The 22,568-nt window shown below is 36.2% G+C and overlaps 1 protein-coding gene and 1 long non-coding RNA gene across 17 annotated transcripts in view; one reads left to right on the top strand and one right to left on the bottom strand.

Annotated features, from left to right (window-relative positions):
* Positions 1-22,568, bottom strand: part of LOC127964937 (uncharacterized) — a 420,295-nt gene that overhangs the window by 131,271 nt on the left and 266,456 nt on the right. Inside the window, exon 2 of one of the 16 annotated variants that reach the window (XM_052565501.1) lies at positions 4,851-5,794. The exons of the other annotated variants lie outside the window; for them this stretch is intronic. Within the exon in view, the coding sequence (XP_052421461.1) occupies positions 4,931-5,794 (864 nt within the window). The 3' untranslated portion in view covers positions 4,851-4,930. Of the gene's footprint in view, positions 1-4,850; positions 5,795-22,568 lie in introns of those variants that run through there. 16 annotated transcript variants of the gene reach the window in all.
* LOC127964967 (uncharacterized) lies at positions 9,865-13,936 on the top strand. Its single transcript, XR_008155198.1, has 6 exons — positions 9,865-10,043; positions 10,146-10,189; positions 10,508-10,637; positions 10,789-10,882; positions 11,786-11,889; positions 13,833-13,936. It is a non-coding gene; the product is annotated as an uncharacterized LOC127964967 (long non-coding RNA).

Raw genomic sequence — 22,568 nt, 5'->3', positions numbered from 1 at the left:
CCTGAAAACGTTGTTATAAATTGAAGCAACACCTCCACCTTTGCCTTTTAGACGTGGCTCGTGTTTATAACAGTAATCTTGGGGGGTGGACTCATTTCAAATAATGTAATCATCAGGTTTTAGCCAGGTTTCTGTCAAACAGAGCACATCTATATTATGATCAGTTATCATATTATTTACAAAAAGTGTTTTCGTAGAAAGGGATCTGATATTCAATAAGCCAAGCTTTATCATTTGTTTATCCATATTGCATTTGTTTTTTATTTGTTGAACCTCAATTAAATTATTAACCTTAACTTGGTTTGGACGTTTTTTGTATTTTCTAGTTCGGGGAACAGACACAGTCTCTACAGTGTGATATCTAGGTGAAAGAGTCTCTATGTGCTGAGAATTAGCTGACCTCTTAAAGAGTTCATGATCATTTCTGTTCAACTTTATTTCTCAGTTGATAAATCCATCCACAATTCATAAAACACAATACATGCAACTTCCTGTCATTGAAATCATTTAAAAATCAAAGCGACAGGTTAGAAAAAAAAAGCATCTGGCCCAAATATTCAGTTATCACTAATGAACTGTTTGACAAACACTTCTTGCTTCGAAGTACATATCCGAATTTAAAAAAATAAATAAATCACAAACAGTCCCCAGAGTCTCAATCTGAATCAACGGAGCCGCGAACATGCTCCGAAGTGCCGATCTGAATCAACCGAGTCGCGAACATGCTCCGGAAGTGCCGATCTGAATCAACCGAGTCGCGAACAGGCTCCGAAGTGGCGATCTGAATCAAGCGAGTCGCGAGTCGCGAACAGGCTCCGAAGTGCCGATCTGAATCAACCGAGTCGCGAACAGGCTCCGAAGTGCCGATCTGAATCAACCGAGTCGCGAACAGGCTCCGAAGTGCCGATCTGAATCAACGGAGTCGCGAACATGCTCCGAAGTGCCGATCTGAATCAACCGAGTCGCGAACAGGCTCCGAAGTGCCGATCTGAAAACTTCGATCAAAGAATGTAACAAATAACTCTATTTCTCTAATAACTCTACAACTCTATGAAAGACTCAGACCACGTATCTAAAAATAAATCGCTTTAGTAAAAGAGAAATAATAAGAGGAGTGAAGTTTCCTACCGTTCTGCTGTGTTTGGTCCTCACCGAAGCTCCGCGGCTCGTCTCCGCCCCTCACACGCGCGTTTACAGCACTAAATTAATAATCTTTGCTAATTATTATACATCTACTTCATTGTCAGCTTCAGGTACTTCATGTATTATTGTTCAATGAACTGTTTGATACAAAAAAAGTTGTATTTAGTAATAATTCAAAATTATGAAAATAAAATATATAAAAAATAATGGTTTATATTTTAATATCCTTTAAAATATAATTTATTTCTGTGATGTGCAGCTGTATTTTCAGCATCATTCCTCCAGTCTTCAGTGTCACATGATCTTCAGAAATCAGTCTAATATGATGATTTATTATAAGAATTATTAATATTTGTGATGCCAAATATTATTTGGGAATCTGTGATACTTTTTTCCGGATTCTTCGATGTATACTTTTTTTTTTAAAGAACAGCGTTTATTCAAAATATAAATCTCTTCTAACAATACTAATCTTTGATTTCACTTCTTATCAATTTAATACATCCTAAAAGAGTTATAAACTTTTGAACTCTATTGTTTATTGTTAGAAAAGTCTTCTATTTTAAATAAATGCTCTTCTTTTTGACATTTCATTCATCAAAGAATCCTGAAAGAAGTATCACAGTTTCAGCAGCACAACTCTGATAATAAATCATCATATTATTCTGATTTTTGAGGATCATGTGACACTGAAGACTGGAGGAATGATGCTGAAAATCACAGAAATAAAATAGATTTTAATGTATATTAAAATAAAAAAGTTGTTTTACTTCATAATAATATTTCACTTTTTTCCTGTATTTGTGATCAAATAAATGCAGTTTTGATGAGTAAACTCCTGTAAAAACAACAACAACAACAACAACACATAAAAAATCATTCTGATCCCAAACTCTGACCGGTGTGTGTGTGTGTTTGTGTATAGCACTTATCCACTAATCCCCACAAGAATAAAGATGTTAAATATTCATCTGAGAAAACTATGTTGCATCATAATGAAAGGAAGTGTGACGTACACTTTCTGTAAACTGAGCCAAACATTTTCACTGATTTAGGGTAGAGTAAGATTATTTACAGTATTGCGCAAGTTAGTTCATACTTGGAAATAATTTTATATGCAATATTACCTTTTCTTTTCATTATCATCTTTAAGAGTTCATGATCATTTCTGTTCAACTTTATTTCTCAGTTGATGAATCCATCCACAATTCATAAAACAAAACACATGCAACTTCCTGTCATTGAAATCATTTAAAAATCAAAGCGACAGGTTAGAAAAAAAAGCCTCAGGCCCAAATATTCAGTTATCACTAATAAACTGTTTGACAAACACTTCTTGCTTCGAAGTACATATCTGAATTTAAAAAAATAAATAAATCACAAACATTCCCCAGAGTCTCAATATGAATCAACGGAGCCGCGAAAATGCTCCAAAGTGCCGATCTGAATCAACGGAGTCGCGAACATGCTCCGAAGTGGCGATCTGAATCAACCGAGTCGCGAACAGGCTCCGAAGTGCCGATCTGAATCAAGCGAGTCGCGAACAGGCTCCGAAGTGCCGATCTGAATCAACGGAGTCGCGAACATGCTCCGAAGTGCCGATCTGAATCAACCGAGTCGCGAGTCGCGAACAGGCTCCGAAGTGCCGATCTGAATCAACAGATTGTTTGTGTATAGCACTTACACACTAATCCCCACAAGAATAAAGATGTTAAATACTCATCTGAGAAAACTATGTTGCATCATAATGAAAGGATGTGTGACGTACACTTTCTGTAAACTGAGCCAAACATTTTCACTGATTTAGGGTAGAGTAAGAATATTTACAGTATTGTGCAAGTTAGTTCATACTTGAATATAATTTTATATGCAATATTACCTTTTCTTTTCATTATCATCTTATCAATCAATCAATCAACTTTATTTATATAGTGCTTTAAACCAAATACATTGCGTCAAAGCACTGAGCAACATTCATTTGGAAAACAGTGTCTCAATAATGCAAAATGATAGTTAAAGGCAGTTCACCATTGAATTCAGTTATGTCATCTCTGTTCAGTTTAAATAGTGTCTGTGCATTTATTTGCAATCAAGTCAATGATATCGCTGTAGATAAAGTGACCCCAACTAAGCAAGCCAGAGGCGACAGCGGCAAGGAACCAAAACCCGATCGGTGACAGAATGGAGAAAAAAACCTTGGGAGAAACCAGGCTCAGTTGGGGGGCCAGTTCTCCTCTGACCAGACGAAACCAGGCTGCAGCAAAGTCAGATTGTGAAGAAGAATCATCTGTTTCCTGTGGTCTTGTCCTGGTGGTCCTCTGAGACAAGGTATTTACAGGGGATCTGTATATGGGGCTCTAGTTGTCCTGGTCTCCGCTGTCTTTCAGGGCAGTAGAGGTCCTTTCTAGGTGCTGATCCACCATCATGTCTGGATTCGTACTGGATCCGGGTGGCTGCAGTGACACTCTGGTCTGGATACAGACTGGATCTGGTGGCCACGGTGACCTCGGAACAAGAGAGAAACAGACAAATATTAGCGTAGATGCCATTCTTCTAATGATGTAGAAGGTACACGTTATGTGAAGTGTTTCCGGTTCCGGTTTACCTTATTAATGCAGCCTAAAAAACCTTTAACGGATTTGGATATTAAAAGCATATTAGTATGTTATGTGTATGCCAGGTTAAAGAGATGGGTCTTCAATCTAGATTTAAACTGCAAGAGTGTGTCTGCCTCCCGAACAATGTTAGGTAGGTTATTCCAGAGTTTAGGCGCCAAATAGGAAAAGGACCTGCCACCCGCAGTTGATTTTGATATTCTAGGTATTATCAAATTGCCTGAGTTTTGAGAACGTAGCGGACGTAGAGGAGTATAATGTAAAAAGGAGGTCATTCAAATACTGAGGTGCTAAACCGTTCAGGGCTTTATAAGTAATAAGCAATATTTAAAAATCTATAGGATGTTTGATAGGGAGCCAGTGCAGCGATGACAGGACCGGGCTAATATGGTCATACTTCCTGGTTCCTGTAAGAACTCTTGCTGCTGCATTGTGGACTAGCTGTAGTTTGTTTACTAAGCGTGCAGAACAACCACCCAATAAAGCATTACAACAATCTAACCTTGAAGTCATAAATGCATGGATTAACATTTCTGCATTTGACATTGAGAGGATAGGCCGTAATTTAGATATATTTTTGAGATGGAAAAATGCAGTTTTACAAACGCTAGAAACGTGGCTTTCTAAGGAAAGATTGCGATCAAATAGCACACCTAGGTTCCTAACTGATGACAAAGAATTGACAGAGCAACCATCAAGTCTTAGACCGTGTTCTAGGTTATTGCAAGCAGAGTTTTTAGGTCGTATAATTAACACTTCTGTTTTTTCTGAATTTAGCAGTAAGAAATTACTCGTCATCCAATTTTTTATATCGACTATGCATTCCATTAGTTTTTCAAATTGGTGTGTTTCACTGGGCCGCGAAGAATTATAGAGCTGAGTATCATCAGCATAACAGTGAAAGCTAACACCATGTTTCCTGATGATATCTCCCAAGGGTAACATATAAAGTGTGAAGAGTAGCGGCCCTAGTACTGAGCCTTGAGGTACTCCATACTGCACTTGTGATCGATATGATACATCTTCATTCACTGCTACGAACTGATGGCGGTCATATAAGTACGATTTAAACCATGCTAGTGCACTTCCACTGATGCCAACAAAGTGTTCAAGTCTATGCAAAAGAATGCTGTGGTCAATTGTGTCAAACGCAGCACTAAGATCCAATAAAACTAATAGAGAGATACACCCACGATCAGATGATAAGAGCAGATCATTTGTAACTCTAAGGAGAGCAGTCTCAGTACTATGATACGGCTAAATCCTGACTGGAAATCCTCACATATACCATTTTTCTCTAAGAAGGAACATAATTGTGAGGATACCACCTTTTCTAGTATCTTGGGCAGAAAAGGGAGATTCGAGATTGGTCTATAATTAACTAGTTCTTTGGGGTCAAGTTGTGGTTTTTTTATGAGAGGCTTAATAACAGCCAGTTTGAAAGTTTTGGGGACATATCCTAATGACAATGAGGAATTAATAATAGTCAAAAGAGGACCATTAACTTCTGGAAGCACCTCTTTTAGGAGCTTAGATGGTATAGGGTCTAACATACATGTTGTAGGTTTAGATGATTTAACAAGTTTATACAATTCTTCCTCTCCTATAGTAGAGAATGAGTGGAACTGTTCCTCAGGGGGTCTATAGTGCACTGTCTGATGTGATACTGTAGCTGACGGCTGAATGGTTGCAATTTTATCTCTAATAGTATCGATTTTAGAAGTAAAGTAGTTCATAAAGTCATTACTGCTGTGGTGTTGGGAAATGTCAACACTTGTTGAGGCTTTATTTTTAATTAATTTAGCCACTGTATTGAATAAATACCTGGGGTTATGTTTGTTTTCTTCTAAAAGAGAAGAAAAGTAATCAGATCTAGCAGTTTTTAATGCTTTTCTGTAGGATATGTTACTTTCCCGCCAAGCAATACGAAATACCTCTAGTTTTGTTTTCCTCCAGCTGCGCTCCATTTTTCGGGCTGCTCTCTTTAGGGTGCGAGTATGCTCATTATACCATGGTGTCAAACTGTTTTCCTTAACCTTCCTTAAGCGTAAAGGAGCAACTGTATTTAAAGTGCTAGAAAAGAGAGAGTCCATAGTTTCTGTTACATCATCAAGTTGTTCTGAGGTTTTGGATATGCTAAGGAATTTGGATACATCAGGAAGATAACTTAAAAAAGCAGTCTTTTGCGGTAGAAGTGATGGTTCTTCGATACTTGTAACAAGAAGTAGAATTTACAATTTTGGCTATATGAAGTTTGCACAGAACTAAATAATGATCTGAGATATCATCACTTGGCTGAATAATTTCAACACTATCAACATCAATTCCATGTGACAGTATTAAATCTAGAGTATGATTTCGACAATGAGTAGGTCCTGAAACATGTTGTCTAACACCAATAGAGTTCAGAATGTCTATAAATGCTGATCCCAATGCATCTTTTTCATTATCGACATGGATATTAAAATCACCAACTATTAAAACTTTATCTGCAGCCAGAACTAATTCGGATGTAAAATCAGCAAACTCTTTAATAAAGTCTGTATGGTGGCCTGGTGGCCTGTGTACAGTAGCCAGTACAAACATAACAGGGGATTTATCATTAACATTTGTTTCTCTGGATAATGTTATATGTAGCACCATTACTTCAAACCAGTTATACTTGAAGCCTGCCCTCTGAGAAATCCTGAAAACGTTGTTATAAATTGAAGCAACACCTCCACCTTTGCCTTTTAGACGTGGCTCGTGTTTATAACAGTAATCTTGGGGGGTGGACTCATTTCAAATAATGTAATCATCAGGTTTTAGCCAGGTTTCTGTCAAACAGAGCACATCTATATTATGATCAGTTATCATATTATTTACAAAAAGTGTTTTCGTAGAAAGGGATCTGATATTCAATAAGCCAAGCTTTATCATTTGTTTATCCATATTGCATTTGTTTTTTATTTGTTGAACCTCAATTAAATTATTAACCTTAACTTGGTTTGGACGTTTTTTGTATTTTCTAGTTCGGGGAACAGACACAGTCTCTACAGTGTGATATCTAGGTGAAAGAGTCTCTATGTGCTGAGAATTAGCTGACCTCTTAAAGAGTTCATGATCATTTCTGTTCAACTTTATTTCTCAGTTGATAAATCCATCCACAATTCATAAAACACAATACATGCAACTTCCTGTCATTGAAATCATTTAAAAATCAAAGCGACAGGTTAGAAAAAAAAAGCGTCTGGCCCAAATATTCAGTTATCACTAATGAACTGTTTGACAAACACTTCTTGCTTCGAAGTACATATCCGAATTTAAAAAAATAAATAAATCACAAACAGTCCCCAGAGTCTCAATCTGAATCAACGGAGCCGCGAACATGCTCCGAAGTGCCGATCTGAATCAACCGAGTCGCGAACATGCTCCGGAAGTGCCGATCTGAATCAACCGAGTCGCGAACAGGCTCCGAAGTGGCGATCTGAATCAAGCGAGTCGCGAGTCGCGAACAGGCTCCGAAGTGCCGATCTGAATCAACCGAGTCGCGAACAGGCTCCGAAGTGCCAATCTGAATCAACCGAGTCGCGAGTCGCGAACAGGCTCCGAAGTGCCGATCTGAATCAACGGAGTCGCGACCATGCTCCGAAGTGCCGATCTGAATCAACCGAGTCGCGAACAGGCTCTGAAGTGCCGATCTGAAAACTTCGATCAAAGAATGTAAAAAATAACTCTATTTCTCTAATAACTCTACAACTCTATGAAAGACTCAGACCACGTATCTAAAAATAAATCGCTTTAGTAAAAGAGAAATAATAAGAGGAGTGAAGTTTCCTACCGTTCTGCTGTGTTTGGTCCTCACCAAAGCTCCGCGGCTCGTCTCCGCCCCTCACACGCGCGTTTACAGCACTAAATTAATAATCTTTGCTAATTATTATACATCTACTTCATTGTCAGCTTCAGGTACTTCATGTATTATTGTTCAATGAACTGTTTGATACAAAAAAAGTTGTATTTAGTAATAATTCAAAATTATGAAAATAAAATATATAAAAAATAATGGTTTATATTTTAATATCCTTTAAAATATAATTTATTTCTGTGATGTGCAGCTGTATTTTCAGCATCATTCCTCCAGTCTTCAGTGTCACATGATCTTCAGAAATCAGTCTAATATGATGATTTATTATAAGAATTATTAATATTTGTGATGCCAAATATTATTTGGGAATCTGTGATACTTTTTTCCGGATTCTTCGATGTATACTTTTTTTTTTAAAGAACAGCGTTTATTCAAAATATAAATCTCTTCTAACAATACTAATCTTTGATTTCACTTCTTAGCAATTTAATACATCCTAAAAGAGTTATAAACTTTTGAACTCTATTGTTTATTGTTAGAAAAGTCTTCTATTTTAAATAAATGCTCTTCTTTTTGACATTTCATTCATCAAAGAATCCTGAAAGAAGTATCACAGTTTCAGCAGCACAACTCTGATAATAAATCATCATATTATTCTGATTTGTGAGGATCATGTGACACTGAAGACTGGAGGAATGATGCTGAAAATCACAGAAATAAAATAGATTTTAATGTATATTAAAATAAAAAAGTTGTTTTACTTCATAATAATATTTCACTTTTTTTCCTGTATTTGTGATCAAATAAATGCAGTTTTGATGAGTAAACTCCTGTAAAAACAACAACAACAACAACAACACATAAAAAATCATTCTGATCCCAAACTCTGACCGGTGTGTGTGTGTGTTTGTGTATAGCACTTATACACTAATCCCCACAAGAATAAAGATGTTAAATATTCATCTGAGAAAACTATGTTGCATCATAATGAAAGGAAGTGTGACGTACACTTTCTGTAAACTGAGCCAAACATTTTCACTGATTTAGGGTAGAGTAAGATTATTTACAGTATTGCGCAAGTTAGTTCATACTTGGAAATAATTTTATATGCAATATTACCTTTTCTTTTCATTATCATCTTTAAGAGTTCATGATCATTTCTGTTCAACTTTATTTCTCAGTTGATAAATCCATCCACAATTCATAAAACAAAACACATGCAACTTCCTGTCATTGAAATCATTTAAAAATCAAAGCGACAGGTTAGAAAAAAAAGCCTCAGGCCCAAATATTCAGTTATCACTAATAAACTGTTTGACAAACACTTCTTGCTTCGAAGTACATATCTGAATTTAAAAAAATAAATAAATCACAAACATTCCCCAGAGTCTCAATATGAATCAACGGAGCCGCGAAAATGCTCCAAAGTGCCGATCTGAATCAACCGAGTCGCGAACATGCTCCGGAAGTGCCGATCTGAATCAACCGAGTCGCGAACAGGCTCCGAAGTGGCGATCTGAATCAAGCGAGTCGCGAGTCGCGAACAGGCTCCGAAGTGCCGATCTGAATCAACCGAGTCGCGAACAGGCTCCGAAGTGCCGATCTGAATCAACCGAGTCGCGAGTCGCGAACAGGCTCCGAAGTGCCGATCTGAATCAACCGACCCTGCTGAAAAAAACAATAGAAACCATTACAGAATTTGTAATGGTTTTAATGGTTCTTATTGGAATTCTAATGGTTTTAATGGACACTGTAATGGTCTCTGTGGGTCTCTATTGGTAATTTGCTTTCTTCTATTGGTGGCGTGTATTGTCTATTGGATACCATTAAGGACCAATAGAACACCTTTAGAAACTTCTAGTGGTATCTACTGGACACCAGTAGAAACCATTATGACTCCAATAAATTTAGTGGTTTCTTTGGAAAACTGTAATGGTCTTAGTGGGTAGGCTACTGCTGAAAAAAAATGAACACACAAACAATAGAAACTATTACAAAATTTGTAATGGTTTTAATGGTTATAATGGGAATTATGTTGGTTGTAATGGTCACAGTAATGGTCCCTGTGGGTCTCTATTGGTAAACTGCTTTCTTCTATTGGTGGTATGTAGTGTCTTGGATTGCCACCATACGTCATTTGGAAAGGTTATTTTTAATTCATTTAATGTTTTTTTTTATTTTTTTTTTATAAATCACCTCGACTCGTCATGGCCTTCAAAATTGACTTGAAAAGTTGGCCTTTGTTTTGTCTGTCGGATTTGGTCCAAATTTAGCCCAAAAATAGATGTGAAATAACAGTGAAATTCTGCGTGACTTCCACGTGCTGTAATGTGCGCGCGCGCAGAACTGGAGCGGAGGACGTCACCATGGAAACGAGGCGGCAGCCCAACCGTCAAGCAGCTGATCGCTGACACTCAATGTGGTTTCACTTTTTTTTTTAGGTAAGTTTAGTCTATTAAATTACACAAATAGTACATTAAAGTGTTCCTGACACTTTATTTCATGTAAATTATACATTATATCGTTTAATATTTACTTTATAGAAATGGTTTAGCGTCGTCAGAAAAAGTCCGTTAGCATCTCAAAGGTAAGGCTACATACAAGAGGTAACGATAGACATGAGCTCTTATTTATTAAGTTTGGGCTTTTAATGTCATCTTGTGTGTAGATGCTCTCTCTCTCTCTGTCTCTCTCTCTCTCTCTCCATCTATATCAATGGATGAATGGAAGTAACTTAACCGAATTAATTTAACCTTAAAAGTATCCACTGTTTAATCCTAAAATGTGCACTAACGTAACCGGATAACGTTACATCACTTACATAGTGCGTGAAAATGGACTGAAACCTTCAGGTTTTGATCTTTCATGGTAAACACATAAATACAAACTTGTTCTGTGATTTCAGAAGTGCCAGAAAAAAACCTGTATGACGCAGGAGAAGTTCCTGATTTTAACATTTCTGAAGGGAGCTGCTGACAGAGAGGATGAAAACATACACATTTTGATGTCCACGCTGTAGGAGCATTACTAAATAAGTAAAACTAAAATATATATATATTTATTGTAAATGATTATATAAATTATATATTCTGTGAATTATTTTTTTTTTCTTCTGCATTTCACCTCTGCTATAGTATATGCCTTATACCTGGCATTGTATAATAAATATTGTTGTCTCTGTGACAGTGCTTATGTTCCTAGGTTCTTCCATGCTGATGGCTGTGCTCTAGAGTCATATCTCCTGTCGAAGAACATTTTTAGACATTATGAACCATGAATAGTAAGCAATTCGTCAAACATACACCATTCAAAAATGTAAGGGTCAGATTTGTCATGTATTTCAAAGACATCTTTTATGCTCACCACTGCTGCATTTATTTGATTAAAATACAGTTAAATTGTGAAATTACCATTTTTTTAATAACTATTTTCTATTTAAGTTTGTTTTAATAAGTGATCAAAGCTGAATTTTCAGCATCAGTCTCCAGTGTCACACAATCCTTCAGAAATCATGCTTTGTGAAAACAAGAATAAAATTGTACAAAATATTCACATATAAAGCAGTTATTTGAAATTGTACTAATATTTCACAACATTACCATTTTTATTTATGATCAAATAAATGCAGTTTTCTTAGTGTACATGAGACTTATTTCAGAAACATAAAAACATCTCTATCTCCAAGCTACACACTCTCACACCAAAGTGACTGTTAAAAATCATTTAAACTTTGTGTCAGTACATCATAAATAGGAAAAGGCATCAGATCACCGTCTGTGATTTGTTGTTTCGTGCCGCATCCAGTGTAGAGAGCATCACTGATTATAAAAGGCTCTGTTGTATTTTGTTGTGCTGTCCAGTGACGACACAGTGTTAGAACTCTTGTTAAATATCATTACATATGATGTATGTATGATGCCATTCAGCACTGATAGATCTTTTCTATTTCAGAGACTGAAAATCATTGATAAAGCACAAGGTTACTGTAACATATTTAAACAATATTAATAAGAATTAATAAAAATGCATCTGTGACTTAATATTGCTTCTTATTCTTCAGTGGAAAGTTCTCATTAAACACATAACTTTCTTCTCATCTTTGTGCATTTTCAAACGTTGTGCATATTTCTGAATCATTTTTTTTTTTTAACTTCATAATATTGGTTGTCTTCTCTTGTTTCAGAGTTTAGCTCCAACCCCAGTTAAGCGGACCTGAGCAGCTGATCAAGGATCAGCAGAAACTCTGCAGAACGGTGGTCCTCCAGCCCAGGACTGGACAGCAGTGTTGTAAGTCATTCTGTCTCTTTATAGTGCATGCTCAGAACATATTGCAGGAGATCTCAACATTGTCTCTCAAGGTCCACTTACATGCAGAGTTTTGCTCCAACCTGCAGTGCACCTGAACACATTAATCGAGGTCTAACTATTAGTGTTGTCAGAGTACCAATTTCAGTACCAAAGCAAAACACAAAAACATGCTAATTATTATTATTTTTTTATTATTATTATTAGCCGCACTTATGCTAACAATTAACTACTCTAATAACAGTGTTCATTTCAATCCGACATTCAAATTACAGTTATATATATATATCCTGATAAATACAGGTGCTGGTCATATAATTAAAATATCATCAAAAAGTTGATTTCACTAATTCCATTCAAAAAGTGAAACTTGTATATTATATTCATTCATTACACACAGACTGATATATTCCAAATCTTTATTTCTTTTAATTTTGATGTTTATAACTGACAACTAAGGAAAATCCCAAATTCAGTATCTCCGAAAATTTGAATATTGTGAAAAGGTTCAATATTGAAGAGACCTGGTGCCACACTCTAATCAGCTAATTAACTCAAAACAACTGCAATTCCTTTAAATGGTCTCTCAGTCTCGTTCTGTAGGCTACACAATCATGGGGAAGACTGCTGACTTAACCGTTGTCCAAAAGACGACCATTGACACTTTGCACAAGGAGGGCAAGACACAAAAGGTCATTGCTAAAGAGGCTGGCTGTTCACAGAGCTCTGCGTCCAAACACATTAATAGAGAGTAGTAAAGATGTAGTAGAAAATAAGTGTAGAAGCAATAGGGATAACTGCACCCTGGAGAGGATTGTGAAACAAAACCCATTCAAAAATGTGAGGGAGATTCACAAAGAGTGGACTGCAGCTGGAGTCAGTGCTTCAAGAACCACTACACACAGACGTATGCAAGACATGGGTTTCAGCTTCGCATTCCTTGTGTCAAGACACTCTTGAACAACAGACAGAACCAGAAGTGTCTCGCTTCAGAAAGGACTGTACTGCTGCTGAGTAGTGATATATCAGACCCAAGAATGCAGAAGAGCTGAAGGTCACTATCAGAGCAACCTGGTCTCTCATAACACCTGAGCAGTGCCACAGACTGATCGACTCCATGCCACACCGCACTGCTGCTTCAGGGGAAAGGAGCCTCAACTAAGTATTGAGTGCTGTACATACTCATACTTTTCATGTTCATACTTTTCAGTTGGCCAAGATTTCCAAAAATCCTTTCTTTGTATTGGTCTTAAGTTATACTCTAATATTCTAAGATAATGAATTTGGGATTTTCCTTAGTTGTCAGATATAAATAAATATATCAGTCTGTGTGTAATGAATGAATATAATATACAGGTTTCACTTTTTGAATTGAAATTATGATATTCTAATTATATGACGAGCACCTGTATACACAGAATGACTAATTGAACTGCTTTTATAGTTTTAATAATTAATTTATTTGTAATGAATAAAGGGATTTTACATTTGATTATTAGTTTTTCTTACTTGAATGCTTTTGTTCGGATGTAAAATAAAAAAGTGAATTATTATTAAGAAAAGAACTGCAGGAAAAGATGCAATGTTGCTCAGTGATTTTGGTTTGGAACCTTTAGAAAATAGAAAAGAGTTGACTTTGCCAACTCTTTCAACTTCAAACGGGTGTAGCTCAGTCATTTTTTTTATATATATATACAGTTATACATCATTCTGAAGGACTTTTTAATGAGAAAAAAAACCTCAACTGATTTTTGCTCATTGTGACTAACTTTGCCAGCACAGGTCACATATGCTACTTAATTTCCACTTGAGAGTGGTCAGATTTAAAGTCTGAGATTAGTCCATCATTTCTTGAATTTCAATTTTTGTTTATGTGTGTGCGTGTGTGTGTGTGCGTGCGTGTGTATGTGTGTGTTCAAAACAAGAGTGTCTGTCTCAGAAGCTGAAGAAAAAAGGTCACACCTTATAGGAAATAAACGCCTCCTAAGTGTACGGAAATACCTGGATGAGGAGATCAGTGACATAAACCAGATAAACTGTCAGTGGTAAGTGTTTGCATATCCATATCCGAATGGAATTGCTACAACCTATTATCTAATATGACTCGAAGTGAATAGAGACTATGTACCATAAAAAGTAGATAATGTAATTATTCAAGCCTATTTGTGAAGCTGGATCACAAAACCAGTTACAAGGATAATTGTTTTTATTTTATTTTTTAGATTTTTATTTCAATAATAATAATAAATAAGTTTTCCATTGATGTATGGTTTGTTAGGAGGACAATATTTGTCTGAGATACAACTATTTGAAAATCTGGAATCTGATGGTGCTAAAAAATCTAAATATTGTGAAAAATATTTCAAATCCAGAGCAAAGCATTTTATTAATAAAAAATTAAGTTGATACATTTATGGTAGGGAATTTACAAAATATATTCATGGAACATTTTCTTTTTTTAAATCCTAATGATTTTAGACATGAAAGAAAAATCAATAACTTTTTTGAGACTGCCATATAAATATATGTATGGATAATCTCACATAAAGGTAATGTGGTACATTGTCCTAATGAATTGTCCCTTTTTTTTCCTTTTTTTTTTGCAGGTCTGAGACAGCTACAAGCCACAAAAACAGTTAATAGTTCCTGAATTTCTATAATGCATTAATGAATAACAATAATTAAAATAAAATGTAATGTCAAGGTTTTGTGTTAATTCCAGCTATGTTGAGTATTCTGTGAATAATTTTGATTTTAGGTGCATATTCTTAATTCTTTGCAAAACAACCTGAACTGTTTGCTATTGAAAGGTTGGTATGAAGTTTAAATAAATAAAAACATTATATTCTTGACAATACCTGTGTACAGTTTGTATTAATAATTTAAATTATTTACTTATATTAATTAATGGCCTAATTACCAGCTATCAGTTAAACATTCAAATCAGAACCAATATAAAAGTGCAACGAAAACTATTAAATATATGCAAATAAAGACCAGTACAAACTTGCAATGGAACCATCAGAACCATTACAAAACTGACGGAAACCATTAAATTTGTTTTAATAAAGACCAATACAAACTTGTAATGGAACCATCCGAACCATTACAAAACCAACAGAAACCATTAAATTTGTTTTAATAAAGACCCATACAAACTTGTAATGGAACCATCAGAACCATTACAAAACCAACAGAAACCATTACAAAACCAACAGAAACCATTAAATTTGTTTTAATAAAGACCAATACAAACTTGTAATGGAACCATCAGAACCATTACAAAACCAACAGAAACCATTACAAAACCAACAGAAACCATTAAATTTGTTTTAATAAAGACCAATACAAACTTGTAATGGAACCATCAGAACCATTACAAAACCAACAGAAACCATTACAAAACCAACAGAAACCATTAAATTTGTTTTAATAAAGACCAATACAAACTTGTAATGGAACCATCAGAACCATTACAAAACCAACAGAAACCATTACAAAACCAACAGAAACCATTAAATTTGTTTTAATAAAGACCAGTACAAACTTGTAATGGAACCATCAGAACCAATACAAAACTGTGATGGAAACCATTATGTGCAAATCGTGACCAATACAAACTTGTAATGGAAACCAATACAAACCAATAAATCCTAATGGAATATGCCCAAAACACACTACGTAATGGAAACCATTTGGTAATGGTTTTAATGGTTAATTGCTGATGGTTTGTAATGGTTTTGTAATGGAAACCATTAGAATTTCTGTAATGGTTTCTATTGTTTTTTTCAGCAGGGGAGTCGCGAACAGGCTCCGAAGTGCCGATCTGAATCAACGGAGTCGCGACCATGCTCCGAAGTGCCGATCTGAATCAACCGAGTCGCGAACAGGCTCCGAAGTGCCGATCTGAAAACTTCGATCAAAGAATGTAAAAAATAACTCTATTTCTCTAATAACTCTACAACTCTATGAAAGACTCAGACCACGTATCTAAAAATAAATCGCTTTAGTAAAAGAGAAATAATAAGAGGAGTGAAGTTTCCTACCGTTCTGCTGTGTTTGGTCCTCACCGAAGCTCCGCGGCTCGTCTCCGCCCCTCACACGCGCGTTTACAGCACTAAATTAATAATCTTTGCTAATTATTATACATCTACTTCATTGTCAGCTTCAGGTACTTCATGTATTATTGTTCAATGAACTGTTTGATACAAAAAAAGTTGTATTTAGTAATAATTCAAAATTATGAAAATAAAATATATAAAAAAGAATGGTTTATATTTTAATATCCTTTAAAATATAATTTATTTCTGTGATGTGCAGCTGTATTTTCAGCATCATTCCTCCAGTCTTCAGTGTCACATGATCTTCAGAAATCAGTCTAATATGATGATTTATTATAAGAATTATTAATATTTGTGATGCCAAATATTATTTGGGAATCTGTGATACTTTTTTCCGGATTCTTCGATGTATACTTTTTTTTTTAAAGAACAGCGTTTATTCAAAATATAAATCTCTTCTAACAATACTAATCTTTGATTTCACTTCTTATCAATTTAATACATCCTAAAAGAGTTATAAAATTTTGAACTCTATTGTTTATTGTTAGAAAAGTCTTCTATTTTAAATAAATGCTCTTCTTTTTGACATTTCATTCATCAAAGAATCCTGAAAGAAGTATCACAGTTTCAGCAGCACAACTCTGATAATAAATCATCATATTATTCTGATTTGTGAGGATCATGTGACACTGAAGACTGGAGGAATGATGCTGAAAATCACAGAAATAAAATAGATTTTAATGTATATTAAAATAAAAAAGTTGTTTTACTTCATAATAATATTTCACTTTTTTCCTGTATTTGTGATCAAATAAATGCAGTTTTGATGAGTAAACTCCTGTAAAAACAACAACAACAACACATAAAAAATCATTCTGATCCCAAACTCTGACCGGTGTGTGTGTGTGTTTGTGTATAGCACTTATCCACTAATCCCCACAAGAATAAAGATGTTAAATATTCATCTGAGAAAACTATGTTGCATCATAATGAAAGGAAGTGTGACGTACACTTTCTGTAAACTGAGCCAAACATTTTCACTGATTTAGGGTAGAGTAAGATTATTTACAGTATTGCGCAAGTTAGTTCATACTTGGAAATAATTTTATATGCAATATTACCTTTTCTTTTCATTATCATCTTTAAGAGTTCATGATCATTTCTGTTCAACTTTATTTCTCAGTTGATAAATCCATCCACAATTCATAAAACAAAACACATGCAACTTCCTGTCATTGAAATCATTTAAAAATCAAAGCGACAGGTTAGAAAAAAAAGCCTCAGGCCCAAATATTCAGTTATCACTAATAAACTGTTTGACAAACACTTCTTGCTTCGAAGTACATATCTGAATTTAAAAAAATAAATAAATCACAAACATTCCCCAGAGTCTCAATATGAATCAACGGAGCCGCGAAAATGCTCCAAAGTGCCGATCTGAATCAACGGAGTCGCGAACATGCTCCGAAGTGGCGATCTGAATCAACCGAGTCGCGAACAGGCTCCGAAGTGCCGATCTGAATCAAGCGAGTCGCGAACAGGCTCCGAAGTGCCGATCTGAATCAACGGAGTCGCGAGTCGCGAACAGGCTCCGAAGTGCCGATCTGAATCAACCGAGTCGCGAGTCGCGAACAGGCTCCGAAGTGCCGATCTGAATCAACAGATTGTTTGTGTATAGCACTTACACACTAATCCCCACAAGAATAAAGATGTTAAATACTCATCTGAGAAAACTATGTTGCATCATAATGAAAGGATGTGTGACGTACACTTTCTGTAAACTGAGCCAAACATTTTCACTGATTTAGGGTAGAGTAAGAATATTTACAGTATTGTGCAAGTTAGTTCATACTTGAATATAATTTTATATGCAATATTACCTTTTCTTTTCATTATCATCTTATCAATCAATCAATCAACTTTATTTATATAGTGCTTTAAACCAAATACATTGCGTCAAAGCACTGAGCAACATTCATTTGGAAAACAGTGTCTCAATAATGCAAAATGATAGTTAAAGGCAGTTCACCATTGAATTCAGTTATGTCATCTCTGTTCAGTTTAAATAGTGTCTGTGCATTTATTTGCAATCAAGTCAATGATATCGCTGTAGATAAAGTGACCCCAACTAAGCAAGCCAGAGGCGACAGCGGCAAGGAACCAAAACCCGATCGGTGACAGAATGGAGAAAAAAACCTTGGGAGAAACCAGGCTCAGTTGGGGGGCCAGTTCTCCTCTGACCAGACGAAACCAGGCTGCAGCAAAGTCAGATTGTGAAGAAGAATCATCTGTTTCCTGTGGTCTTGTCCTGGTGGTCCTCTGAGACAAGGTATTTACAGGGGATCTGTATATGGGGCTCTAGTTGTCCTGGTCTCCGCTGTCTTTCAGGGCAGTAGAGGTCCTTTCTAGGTGCTGATCCACCATCATGTCTGGATTCGTACTGGATCCGGGTGACTGCAGTGACACTCTGGTCTGGATACAGACTGGATCTGGTGGCCACGGTGACCTCGGAACAAGAGAGAAACAGACAAATATTAGCGTAGATGCCATTCTTCTAATGATGTAGAAGGTACACGTTATGTGAAGTGTTTCCGGTTCCGGTTTACCTTATTAATGCAGCCTAAAAAACCTTTAACGGATTTGGATATTAAAAGCATATTAGTATGTTATGTGTATGCCAGGTTAAAGAGATGGGTCTTCAATCTAGATTTAAACTGCAAGAGTGTGTCTGCCTCCCGAACAATGTTAGGTAGGTTATTCCAGAGTTTAGGCGCCAAATAGGAAAAGGACCTGCCACCCGCAGTTGATTTTGATATTCTAGGTATTATCAAATTGCCTGAGTTTTGAGAACGTAGCGGACGTAGAGGAGTATAATGTAAAAAGGAGGTCATTCAAATACTGAGGTGCTAAACCGTTCAGGGCTTTATAAGTAATAAGCAATATTTAAAAATCTATAGGATGTTTGATAGGGAGCCAGTGCAGCGATGACAGGACCGGGCTAATATGGTCATACTTCCTGGTTCCTGTAAGAACTCTTGCTGCTGCATTGTGGACTAGCTGTAGTTTGTTTACTAAGCGTGCAGAACAACCACCCAATAAAGCATTACAACAATCTAACCTTGAAGTCATAAATGCATGGATTAACATTTCTGCATTTGACATTGAGAGGATAGGCCGTAATTTAGATATATTTTTGAGATGGAAAAATGCAGTTTTACAAACGCTAGAAACGTGGCTTTCTAAGGAAAGATTGCGATCAAATAGCACACCTAGGTTCCTAACTGATGACAAAGAATTGACAGAGCAACCATCAATTCTTAGACCGTGTTCTAGGTTATTGCAAGCAGAGTTTTTAGGTCGTATAATTAACACTTCTGTTTTTTCTGAATTTAGCAGTAAGAAATTACTCGTCATCCAATTTTTTATATCGACTATGCATTCCATTAGTTTTTCAAATTGGTGTGTTTCACTGGGCCGCGAAGAATTATAGAGCTGAGTATCATCAGCATAACAGTGAAAGCTAACACCATGTTTCCTGATGATATCTCCCAAGGGTAACATATAAAGTGTGAAGAGTAGCGGCCCTAGTACTGAGCCTTGAGGTACTCCATACTGCACTTGTGATCGATATGATACATCTTCATTCACTGCTACGAACTGATGGCGGTCATATAAGTACGATTTAAACCATGCTAGTGCACTTCCACTGATGCCAACAAAGTGTTCAAGTCTATGCAAAAGAATGCTGTGGTCAATTGTGTCAAACGCAGCACTAAGATCCAATAAAACTAATAGAGAGATACACCCACGATCAGATGATAAGAGCAGATCATTTGTAACTCTAAGGAGAGCAGTCTCAGTACTATGATACGGCTAAATCCTGACTGGAAATCCTCACATATACCATTTTTCTCTAAGAAGGAACATAATTGTGAGGATACCACCTTTTCTAGTATCTTGGGCAGAAAAGGGAGATTCGAGATTGGTCTATAATTAACTAGTTCTTTGGGGTCAAGTTGTGGTTTTTTTATGAGAGGCTTAATAACAGCCAGTTTGAAAGTTTTGGGGACATATCCTAATGACAATGAGGAATTAATAATAGTCAAAAGAGGACCATTAACTTCTGGAAGCACCTCTTTTAGGAGCTTAGATGGTATAGGGTCTAACATACATGTTGTAGGTTTAGATGATTTAACAAGTTTATACAATTCTTCCTCTCCTATAGTAGAGAATGAGTGGAACTGTTCCTCAGGGGGTCTATAGTGCACTGTCTGATGTGATACTGTAGCTGACGGCTGAATGGTTGCAATTTTATCTCTAATAGTATCGATTTTAGAAGTAAAGTAGTTCATAAAGTCATTACTGCTGTGGTGTTGGGAAATGTCAACACTTGTTGAGGCTTTATCTTTAATTAATTTAGCCACTGTATTGAATAAATACCTGGGGTTATGTTTGTTTTCTTCTAAAAGAGAAGAAAAGTAATCAGATCTAGCAGTTTTTAATGCTTTTCTGTAGGATATGTTACTTTCCCGCCAAGCAATACGAAATACCTCTAGTTTTGTTTTCCTCCAGCTGCGCTCCATTTTTCGGGCTGCTCTCTTTAGGGTGCGAGTATGCTCATTATACCATGGTGTCAAACTGTTTTCCTTAAGCGTAAAGGAGCAACTGTATTTAAAGTGCTAGAAAAGAGAGAGTCCATAGTTTCTGTTACATCATCAAGTTGTTCTGAGGTTTTGGATATGCTAAGGAATTTGGATACATCAGGAAGATAACTTAAAAAAGCAGTCTTTTGCGGTAGAAGTGATGGTTCTTCGATACTTGTAACAAGAAGTAGAATTTACAATTTTGGCTATATGAAGTTTGCACAGAACTAAATAATGATCTGAGATATCATCACTTGGCTGAATAATTTCAACACTATCAACATCAATTCCATGTGACAGTATTAAATCTAGAGTATGATTTCGACAATGAGTAGGTCCTGAAACATGTTGTCTAACACCAATAGAGTTCAGAATGTCTATAAATGCTGATCCCAATGCATCTTTTTCATTATCGACATGGATATTAAAATCACCAACTATTAAAACTTTATCTGCAGCCAGAACTAATTCGGATGTAAAATCAGCAAACTCTTTAATAAAGTCTGTATGGTGGCCTGGTGGCCTGTGTACAGTAGCCAGTACAAACATAACAGGGGATTTATCATTAACATTTGTTTCTCTGGATAATGTTATATGTAGCACCATTACTTCAAACCAGTTATACTTGAAGCCTGCCCTCTGAGAAATCCTGAAAACGTTGTTATAAATTGAAGCAACACCTCCACCTTTGCCTTTTAGACGTGGCTCGTGTTTATAACAGTAATCTTGGGGGGTGGACTCATTTCAAATAATGTAATCATCAGGTTTTAGCCAGGTTTCTGTCAAACAGAGCACATCTATATTATGATCAGTTATCATATTATTTACAAAAAGTGTTTTCGTAGAAAGGGATCTGATATTCAATAAGCCAAGCTTTATCATTTGTTTATCCATATTGCATTTGTTTTTTATTTGTTGAACCTCAATTAAATTATTAACCTTAACTTGGTTTGGACGTTTTTTGTATTTTCTAGTTCGGGGAACAGACACAGTCTCTACAGTGTGATATCTAGGTGAAAGAGTCTCTATGTGCTGAGAATTAGCTGACCTCTTAAAGAGTTCATGATCATTTCTGTTCAAGTTTATTTGTCAGTTGATAAATCCATCCACAATTCATAAAACACAATACATGCAACTTCCTGTCATTGAAATCATTTAAAAATCAAAGCGACAGGTTAGAAAAAAAAAGCATCTGGCCCAAATATTCAGTTATCACTAATGAACTGTTTGACAAACACTTCTTGCTTCGAAGTACATATCCGAATTTAAAAAAATAAATAAATCACAAACAGTCCCCAGAGTCTCAATCTGAATCAACGGAGCCGCGAACATGCTCCGAAGTGCCGATCTGAATCAACCGAGTCGCGAACATGCTCCGGAAGTGCCGATCTGAATCAACCGAGTCGCGAACAGGCTCCGAAGTGGCGATCTGAATCAAGCGAGTCGCGAGTCGCGAACAGGCTCCGAAGTGCCGATCTGAATCAACCGAGTCGCGAACAGGCTCCGAAGTGCCGATCTGAATCAACCGAGTCGCGAACAGGCTCCGAAGTGCCGATCTGAATCAACGGAGTCGCGAACATGCTCCGAAGTGCCGATCTGAATCAACCGAGTCGCGAACAGGCTCCGAAGTGCCGATCTGAAAACTTCGATCAAAGAATGTAACAAATAACTCTATTTCTCTAATAACTCTACAACTCTATGAAAGACTCAGACCACGTATCTAAAAATAAATCGCTTTAGTAAAAGAGAAATAATAAGAGGAGTGAAGTTTCCTACCGTTCTGCTGTGTTTGGTCCTCACCGAAGCTCCGCGGCTCGTCTCCGCCCCTCACACGCGCGTTTACAGCACTAAATTAATAATCTTTGCTAATTATTATACATCTACTTCATTGTCAGCTTCAGGTACTTCATGTATTATTGTTCAATGAACTGTTTGATACAAAAAAAGTTGTATTTAG

Source organism: Carassius gibelio, chromosome B9 (genome assembly GCF_023724105.1).
Source record: "Carassius gibelio isolate Cgi1373 ecotype wild population from Czech Republic chromosome B9, carGib1.2-hapl.c, whole genome shotgun sequence".
NCBI classification, from domain to species: domain Eukaryota; kingdom Metazoa; phylum Chordata; class Actinopteri; order Cypriniformes; family Cyprinidae; genus Carassius; species Carassius gibelio.
This window is presented reverse-complemented; position numbering and strand designations above follow the sequence as displayed.